Source organism: Cajanus cajan, chromosome 6, assembly GCF_000230855.2.
Source record: "Cajanus cajan strain Asha chromosome 6, NIPB_CcT2T_4, whole genome shotgun sequence".
NCBI classification, from domain to species: domain Eukaryota; kingdom Viridiplantae; phylum Streptophyta; class Magnoliopsida; order Fabales; family Fabaceae; genus Cajanus; species Cajanus cajan.
In genome coordinates this window covers 42757165-42767310 of record NC_138522.1, presented here as the reverse complement: position 1 = coordinate 42767310, position 10146 = coordinate 42757165, and the positions used below count along the sequence as shown (strand labels likewise).

The 10146-nt window shown below is 39.4% G+C and overlaps 1 protein-coding gene across 3 annotated transcripts; it reads left to right on the top strand.

Moving 5' to 3' along the window:
• LOC109802128 (protein DETOXIFICATION 27) lies at positions 1 to 8273 on the top strand. 3 transcript variants are annotated; one of them, XM_020363345.3, is made up of 8 exons: positions 7 to 472; positions 541 to 1082; positions 5303 to 5389; positions 5484 to 5540; positions 6917 to 7155; positions 7239 to 7357; positions 7555 to 7641; positions 7838 to 8273. In XM_020363345.3, the coding sequence occupies exons 1-8, from the start codon at positions 149 to 151 to the stop codon at positions 7886 to 7888; spliced, it is 1506 nt and encodes a 501-aa protein (XP_020218934.1). In that variant the 5' UTR covers positions 7 to 148; the 3' UTR covers positions 7889 to 8273. The 3 variants fall into 3 exon arrangements, 2 of the variants coding, with proteins under 2 accessions (XP_020218934.1, XP_020218937.1); XR_014434694.1 differs by lacking the exon at positions 7838 to 8273 and having other exon boundaries at positions 1 to 472; positions 7219 to 7357; XM_020363348.3 differs by lacking the exons at positions 5303 to 5389; positions 5484 to 5540 and having other exon boundaries at positions 8 to 472.
• Positions 8274 to 10146: the final 1873 nt, after the last annotated feature.

Here is a 10146-nt window from a genome sequence, read left to right as displayed (position 1 = left end):
CATTGTTATTGTGACTAGCTTTCTACCAATAGAGTACACTATCATTGTCACCAATACTTTCTATCTACCATTGTATTCCGAACCATCACTGCTTTATTAGCACTCCCATCCCCACCATTAACTTTTGTTGCCATCACTAATAAGATAAATGATGAAAATATATTTTAAGAAAATTGAAGTGATAAAGCAAAGGTTTGTTGAGCTCTTCAGTAACATGCCAAACAATAACACCCTGAACGAAACAGAGCATCCTCTGATAAGGTCAACGCCGCCACAACCCTCTCTCTTCCAACGAACATGTTCCGAATCCAAGAAACTCTGCCACATCGCCGCACCCTCCATCTTCACCCGCCTCGCCATGTTCTCCATCACCGTCGTCACCCAATCGTTCGCCGGCCACCTCGGAGACCTCGACCTCGCCGCCATCTCCATCGCCTGCACCGTCCTCATCTCGATCACATTCGGTTTCACGGTAATTCCACCACTCACCACTTCTCCCTCACTATTTTCTACTCTCACATTGGCTTATTCCTTCTCTAGCTGGGAATGGCGAGCGCGCTCGAAACCCTCTGCGGCCAAGCCTACGGCGCCGGACACCACCGCATGCTGGGCGTTTACTTGCAACGCTCCTGGCTCGTCCTCTTCCTCTCGTCGATCCTCATGCTGCCGATTTTCGTGTTCGCCGCGCCGCTGCTGAAGCTGGTGGGTCAGCCCGTCGCGGTGGCGGAGCAGGCGGGGCTGGTGGCGGTTTGGCTGATCCCGTTTCACCTCAGCTTCCCGTTTCAGTTCACGCTGCAGCGGTTCTTGCAGTGCCAGTTGAAGACCGCAATCGTTGCTTGGGTTTCGGGGGTGGCCCTTGCGATCCACGTGTTAGTGAGTTGGGTTTTTGTTTATAGAATGAGGATTGGGATCGTTGGCACTGCCCTTACCATTGGTTTCTCGTGGTGGATCTCGGTTTTGGGGCTGCTCGGGTATACCCTGTTTGGTGGGTGCCCCGATTCGTGGAGTGGCTTTTCTTCTGAAGCTTTCGTTGGCCTTTGGGATTTTTTCAAACTCGCTTTGGCTTCTGGGCTCATGCTTGCGTTAGTGTTTCTTAATTTCTTTCTATCTCCAAATTAGTTATAATAATTGTCGGCAGGTCTCAGCATCTTGTGCCTCAATTCTTGGAGTGAAAGCTTATATATAGTCTATAACCTATTTTGATAAATTGCCTATTCTGGTAGATACACGTGGAGGGAAGCAACTTTACTTTATGTCAATTCACTTTGACTTTAAAGTGAAATCTAATCGTTACAGTTAGGATAAGCTTTGGATAAGGAATTGTAGGAGAATAAGTAACAATGAGATGTGTCTATATTGTCTATGTACCGTGGTGGTCTCTTATTGGCCGACTAGATTGGCCGATCAGAGGCAGATCAGTAAAATGTTGATTACACAAGAGGGACCCAAATATGGGGAGATTAACTGGCTCACTCGAACAATCAATAAGATCCCACGATCTGTGGGAACGGTAATAAATACCGGGAGTTACGAGTCCATAATGGGGCGTGATTTATGGGATCATAAGTGCGATTCATGTCTATAACGCTACACCGTTATATATAGCAATGATTAGGTCTAAGGCGGCAGGTTACTCTCATCGAATGTTCTAGGTCAAGACTGCTACCAAGTTCTTTTAGCTCGGTATCGCTAAGGGCTCTTCGGCGGCGGTCTCCAATATCGGAACATTTTGGCGCCCACCGTGGGGCAGGTAAAACTGCATCCCATACCTTGGTTGCCTTGTGTGATCGGAAGGTCACGATGCATAGGTTACTAAGGAGCATGTTACTCTTGGAGCTACTCAACGTCTTCGTGAAAATGGTCTGCTTACTGCTGATGCAATCAACAAAGCTGATGAAGAAATCATCAAAAAGTTGATTTATCCTGTATGTTCTTTGCCAAAGAGTGTATGGTGGCTGCTGAAAACCATTTTCTCATGCGATTCAAATAATCTGGATTTGATGGCAAATGAGTGATCCAATATTTTCTTAGTTTACGTGTTGGATTTTATACAAGAAAAGCCAGTTACTTGAAGAAAATTGCTAATATTTGTCTCGTGAAGTATGATGGAGACATACCTAGCTCAATTGAGGAACTACTCTTACTTCCAGGCGTAGGTCCTAAGGGATATGTGTGGATACCCATGTCCACCGCATTTGCAATCGCCTTGGATGAGTTTCGAGATCAGGCTCAAAACAGGTTATATAAGTTTGGTGGCATCACATATTATGTTTCTTCAGTGACTTTCGGAAATTGACATTATATTCAAAAATATATATTTATGATTACATTTTTTTTTTACTAATATTACAACCCACTACTAGTTTAGTTTCTTTTACTGGAATTGGATCCCAAGTCCAAGTGTCTAGTCAACTGTCAAGCATTATTGGTATTTGCTACATGATTCATTGTCCCCGAACATCTAACCATCTAGGTGCTGATACAAACAAGACAATTGTTACTACGATGGTTGCAATAAGCTTTCATCATATTTGCTGGTCAGATAAAAAAATTGCAAATTAATTACTAAGGCTGTCAATGCATATATCTTGTCGAATAATATTTATGTAAGAACATGGTAATGTCGTCATCAGATCATATCATTTCATTCACTTGTTTACTTTGATATCTGAAAGCAGCTGTACTTATGAGTTGGTGCCAATCAGCAATGAGAAATTTACTCTTTGATGAACTTGATTCCATTTCTCTTCCATTTTGTTTCTAAATGTCACAAATTGGAAGTTATTAATCCTCTTCTCTTTGCTAGAAAACATTGACATCAGACGAAACAAGACAAGCGCTGCAACGGTTGCTTCCGAAGGAAGAATGGGTTCCAATAAACCCTCTTTTGGTAGAATTTAGAAGACCCAAACCTTGGTGTGAAGAGCACTTTAAGGTCGACACTTGAATGACTCGAACCTTAGTGTGAAGAGCACTTTAAGGTCGGCATTTCGACGAACAATACCTTGGTGTGAAGAACACCTTAAGATCGACACTTGAATAACCCGAACCTTGGTGTGAAGAGCACTTTAAGGTCGGCATTTCGATGAACAACACCTTGGCGTGAAGAGCGCTTTAAGGTCGGCATTCTCAACAATCTATACCTTGGCGTGAAGAGCGCTTTAAGGTCGGCATTCTCAACAATCTATACATTGGCGTGAAGAGCGCTTTAAGGTCGGCATTTTCAACAATCTACACCTTGGCGTGAAGAGCGCTTTAAGGTCAGCATTACCAACAATCTACAACCTTGGCGTGAAGAGCGCTTTAAGGTCGGCATTACCAACAATCTACAACCTTGGCGTGAAGAGCGCTTTAAGGTCGGCATTCTCAACAATCTATACCTTGACGTGAAGAGCGCTTTAAGGTCGGCATTTTCAACAATCTACACCTTGGCGTGAAGAGCGCTTTAAGGTCGGCATTTTCAACGATCTACAACCTTGGCGTGAAGAGCACTTTAAGGTCGGCATTTTTACGATCTATACCTTGGCGTGAAGAGCGCTTTAAGGTCGGCATTTTAACAATCTATACCTTGGCGTGAAAAGCGCTTTAAGGTCGGAATTTTTACAATCTATACCTTGGCGTGAAGAGCGCTTTAAGGTCGGAATTTTTACGACCTATACCTTGGCGTGAAGAGCGCTTTAAGGTCGGAATTTTTACGATCTATACCTTGGCGGGAAGAGCGCTTTAAGGTCGGAATTTTAACGATCTATACCTTGGCGTGAAGAGCGCTTTAAGGTCGGAAATTTTACAATCTATACCTTGGCATGAAGAGCGCTTTAAGGTCGGAATTTTTACGATCTATACCTTGGCGTGAATAGCGCTTTAAGGTTCAAATTTTTACGATCTACACCTTGGCGTGAAGAGCGCTTTAGGGTCAGAATTTTAACGATCTACACCTTGGCGTGAAGAGCGCCTTAAGGTCGGACTTTTTACGATCAAGACCATGGTGTGAAGAGCACTTTAAGGTCGACATTTTGTCGATCCGAACCTTAGTGTGAAGAGCACTTTAAGGTCGGAATTTAGAAGATCAATACCTTGGTGCAACGAGCACTTAAGGTCGGCATTTTGATGATCCAAACCTTGGTGTGAAGAGCACTTTAAGGTCAGAATTTAGACGACCCAAAACCTTAGTGTGAATAGCACTTTAAGGTCGGAAAAGGTCAACAAAGCGCCTATCTGACATGCTCTTTGCACCTTAGTGCTCGAGCGTGGAGGGCTATGTACCGTGGTGGTCTCCCATTGGCTGACCATATTGGCCGATCCAAGGCACGTCAGTAAAATACCGATCTAACATGCTCTTCGCACCTTAGTGCTCGAGCATGGAGGGAAATGTACCGTGGTGGTCTCCCATTGGCCGACCATATTGGCCGATCCAAGGCACGTCAGTAATATACCGATCTAACATGCTCTTCGCACCTTAGTGCTCGAGCAAGGAGGGCTATGTACCGTGGTGGTCTCCCATTGGCAGACCATATTGGCCGATCCAAGGCACGTCAGTAAAATACCGATCTAACATGCTCTTCGCACCTTAGTGCTCGAGCATGGAGGGCTATGTACCGTGGTGGTCTCCCATTGGCCGGCCAGATTGGCCGACCAGAGGCAGGTCAGTAAAATGCCGATCACACAAGAGGGACCCAAATATGGGGAGATTAACTGGCTCACTCGGACAATCAATAAGATCCCACGATCCGTGGGAACGGTAATAAATACCGGGAGTTACGAGTCCATAATGGGGCGTGATTTATGGGATCATAAGTGCGATTCATGTCTATAACGCTACACCGTTATATATAGCAATGATTAGGTCTAAGGCGGCAGGTTACTCTCATCGAATGTTCTAGGTCAAGACTGCTACCAAGTTCTTTTAGCTCGGTATCGCTAAGGGCTCTTCAGCGGCGGTCTCCAATATCGGAACAGTCTATATTCTATTTATGTATCGTACCCTCCTCCTAGCCTTTTGCTGAGATGGGCAGGCCGAGATTAAAGTATGCTGTGTTACGCGTTGATGAATAGCTCTTGTAAAGGATGTATTGATTCTCTCCCATTTAGTTGAACCGGAGGAAGTTAAATTTAATTTATGCAATTCCACTTTTATATCTAAAAGCTAAGTTGCATAAGTTAAACTTATGAAAAGAAGCTTGATTCAATTTGCCTTTTTATTCTCCTGTAGGTGCTTATTGAGAAGTTTGTGAGCTTTCTTACAACTAGGTTCTTTGCTTTGAGGTTGATGTGATTCTTAGAATGTTGTTAATGTGCATTGCAGGTTAGAGAATTTCTATTACAGACTGTTGCTTATAGTGTCTGGGTATATGCGTAACACTGAGATTGCAATTGATGCTCTTTCTGTTTGGTAAATTTGTGCTTTCATAGTTTTTTCTTTCTAATTTAGTCGTATCTTGGTTTATTGGATTTTTGCTGAATTAAAGTCTTACTTGGCATGGCAGTGTGACGATTTATGGTTGGGAATCCATGATACCGCTTGCATTTTTGGGTGCAACCGGGTATGTCATTGTTGTAAGTCTCCCTTTCTTATTCTCCCAAAATGTGGTGCATTGTGGAGTCTTGTTAAGGAGAAAAGTTTAACTAAATTGAAAAATCAGTTAGCTCGTGTACGGTGAGGTTGAGTATTCCGTGGTGTACTACTCAAACGGAATCAATATTCAGAAGCAGAACCCTGTGAATCCAATCAAAACCACTCTGGTGTGAGGTTCGGACAAGACAGTAGACTGATAATAGTTTGAACTTTGATTTGCGTTATGAGTGTTACCCGTTTCCTTAGTGAAAATGCAGTTGGAGATAATTGTATATTTCAGTAATGCTGTGAGGTTCGGAACGAGTTTTGTGCTAGTTGAATCATTGGAAGCGGTTGTTTATATTGTGTCTTGTTCTGCCGTTGCTCTTTACTTAGTTGCTGACATGATTTTGTTAAATGAAGGAGACTGCTGTCAAAAATTAATGCGGTGATTTAGGAGATTTTGATTTATCTTTTACTTTTGATGTGAGTTTTATAGATTTGAATTGTTTTCTTTCTCCTAAATTTTATGCAAGACATAGCATATTTTGATGATTAATTCTGCTTGCTGTAAGTATGTTATTAAGTCTCCAAGTTGTTAGAATTTCACCAAAACATTCAGTCAGTTTGTCAACTCTCGAGTTTGTCATTTGCAGTAGTCTTGCGACAACACTCGCGTTAGATGAACTCTTGGGAGATTATCCTCATATCAACTTACACCTTTTGCTGAAAAACTGAAGCATTTCCATGTTTGAGAAGTTACAAAAGTCACTTGGTTTAGCCTCTAGAAAAGTAAGGAACCTGATACTGAAGAATCACAGATTGACATTCCTGCCTCAAGTTTTGTAATTTAATTCAGAATATTTTACAAGTGTCCGACGAATGCATAAGCTTCCAAAAGTGTACAAGGTTCTTCAGAGTTACTTTTCAACAAAAAGTCCATAAGTATCTTTGAAAGTTTTCAAGATTTTATTTTCCAATATTTGAATAGAAATGTTCCTTCTTTCCTTTAGTTTAAATGGAACTTCGAAAAAATCTACTGGTTTATTGGAGACATTGGTCAAGGTAAAGGGAAAATATGGAAGTATATGTTTTTATTATCTGATACATCGACTAGTCTTGGACCTATCAGTAGAGCTTGCATGATGAGACCTGTAGATACATGTAAAGTGTAGGTTCTTAACAGCCAAAGTGTGTCTGCAAGTCAGCGAATAATCTCAAACATGATTCCTTCATTATTACATTTAAGCAAATAATCATACAAGTCAAAAAATTCATTTGTTTGATGTAAAAAAAGAAATCTGCCTCATTACAAAACCAACTAATTTTTCCTGCCTTTTAATCATCTAACATTCTTGAACTCAGGGTGCGTGTAGCAAACGAGCTTGGCGCAGGCAATGCAGAAGGTGCAAAATTTGCAACTGTGGTTTCTGTGGTAATTACTGTACTGGTGGGATTTGTATTTTGGTTGATTATCCTCTTCTTCAACAAGAATCTTGCCTTGATCTTTACATCGAGCTCGTCTGTTATCCAAATGGTCAATGAACTGTCAGTGTTGTTAGCTTTTACTATTCTTCTTAATTGCATTCAACCAGTTCTTTCAGGTGAGTATCTAATACACTTTATAAGCACTCAACTCAAATTACAATTTCTGACATTGTCCTTAGTGCTGGTATCTGTTCTTCAGGGGTGGCAGTTGGATCTGGTCGTCAAGCAATAGTGGCTTATATAAACATTGGCAGTTACTACATGGTTGGAATACCTCTTGGGGTTCTCCTAGGCTGGTTGCTGCCTTCGGCTATTGTTGTAAGTGTGCCTAACCTATACTGTTTCATAATATGCCAATTATGGATCCAGATAATGTAAATTTGGCTAAACTTGCCACGGAAATATGAACTATTCAGAGTGCTTAATTGTGAAGGCAACACTTTATGCTGTGCACCTTTTGTTCTCTATGGTTAAAATTAGTTTTCGACCGTGATGTTTATTTATTCTACTCGCAGGGTATGTGGACCGGAATGATGAGTGGAACGGTGTTTCAAACATTGATCTTGGCTATTGTTACCATGAGATATGATTGGCAAAAAGAGGTATGCGTGGCGTTTTGGCACGGAATGGAACAGTTTTGTTTTATTTTCTTTTTTTGATTTCTCACCATGATTAAATTACACGAGTCACTCTGTTTCTTTATAACATGTCCATTAAATAGTATCTTTAAAGTGAACTACGCTGTTATTAGTGATTGCTGAAACTTGTTTAAGCCATGTGGTTACTTGTCGTTCGCAGGTACGGAAAGCCCAAATTCTTATTAAAGAGGAGGCATCATCCAACCAATAACAAAGGTGAAATTCGTATTTATATAATGACCGTGAAAAATATTGCTTTGCTATTTAAGGTAATTTTATTCTTTGTCTCTTAAAAAAAGACCATCTCAATCACAGAATCGTGGTGCTTTACCATTAAATTTAAGATCCCCCGAACCATGTATTTTTAATGGATGTATATTTCACTCAGAGCAGAAACTTGGTGCAACTCACAGAAGTTGTTTGAAGTTTTTTGTGAGTCCTATTTTTTCTTGCTCCAATTTTATGAGTCCTATTTTTTTTTTTGAGCGGATTTTATGAGTCCTATTAAGACACGTTATTTCTCATTATTTTGTGCAATACAAATTAAACTCTAGTGGTGTAACTCTAAATAGTCATTAAATGAATTCTTCAAGTTATCTGCCATCTACTTTAATTTTTGTTTACGTTATAGTTTTTCTTATTTGTTGGTGTTGAACGAGAACCGTACAATTTTACTCGCTTGTTCTAACAAGCAACGGGAAGTTGTAGAAAGAAACATCCTTAAATAAAATTGTTCGTCTACTCGATTGGTGTACTACGGGATGGATTTGAAAGAAGAAATTTCAGATGAGTGTTTCTTCCGTGAACCAATGTTATCACCATCAGTTTTCAATAATATCAAAAAAGTAGTCTTTTAAAAACATTTCATCTACAAGTATTGATAGTACTTTTGTGTATTATTTTGAATAAATGTTAAAATATTATCTTTCAATCCCTATGACAAGGTTATGATGGAAAATTTAAAGATTTGAAAAAGAGATCATACAAATCATTAACTATAAAGATGAAAACAAAAGTTATCAAACGATTAAGATTTGTTGGTGACCATTAGTAGTGATGAATAGTTAAGATTTATATTCCATAAATATTAGTTTGTACTAGTGGTGTTTACAAATCAATAGGATGTTTCAAGTTGAGATTTTAATTTTTAGATTTATTTGTAATCTCTTTACCCTCACTTGTTCTTTTTCAAACATAATTTTTTTACTTCTTAATCTTCATTTTTTCTTTAATTTTAATATTTTCGCTTCTTAATCTCAATTTTTCTCTAAATTCTTACTATATTGTATTTTATCAAAATCTTCCACTCTTTCTTTCTACTTTATTTCAAATTAAAAATTAATAGATTATTATTCCGGTGTTGGAGACCGCCGTCGAAGAACCCTTAGCGGTACCGTGCTAAAAGAACTTGACAACAATCTTGACCTAGAACATTCGATGAGAGTAACCCCCCTCTTCTTAGACCTAATCATTGCTATATATAATGGTGTAGCGTTACCAACATGAATCTCACGCTCCTCTTTATAATTTCATAAATCACGCTCTATTATGAACTTGTAACTCTCAGTGTTTATGGTCGTTATCTTGCTCATCCCACAGATCATGAGATCTTATTGATTGTCTGAGCGAGCAAGCGAATTCCCCCATATCTGGATCCCTATACGTATAATTCCAAGCCTTGTCGATATACAACATTAGTCATTTATCCAAGAGACATCTTGGTCAGTGGGCTCGGCATTTTACCGATGTGCCTCGAGTCGACCGACGGGAGACCGCCTCGGTACAAAGCCCTCTCAGCTTGAGCGCTGTGGAACGGTGTATCGAGTTGGCATATTGTCGATGTGCCTTGGATCAGGCAATAGGAGACCATCATGTTACAATTACTAATTTAAATACAAAGAATCCACAAAATTTTGGAAGACTCTAAGTTTTAATTAAAAAATTATTATATTCAATTCTCATAATCAGATTTCACAAAAAATAAGCACATAAATTATTGTCTCACCAATGATTGATGAAGCATTAAACTAACCCTCTACAAAAGGTTATTTATCGGAATAAATTAATAATTAAGATAAGAAATATAAAAACGAGAGACATTTCAGGATTTTTGTTTAATTTTTTAAATTTATGAAAATAAGTAAATAACAATCACGGAATTAAATAACAGAGTTCCTGTTTATGCCTAAAATTAGTGGTCATCAGTTTTTAGATGCCGATGACAACCATATGAAGGCACAATATAATCCGTTACTTCCCATTATCTAGAGTTTGAAATAACGCAAACGACAAAAAAAAGTAAGCAAGGAAGGACCTACTTTTAATTAGACCGTGTTTTACATAATCTGTCACTCTTCTGTTCTATGGCTTTTCTGGTTGTCTTTTTTCTTTATTTTGTCACCCTCTACGACAATGTGCTTCACAAATTACTTCTCTAATTTTCTCTGCATGAATTAAGAGATTAACACT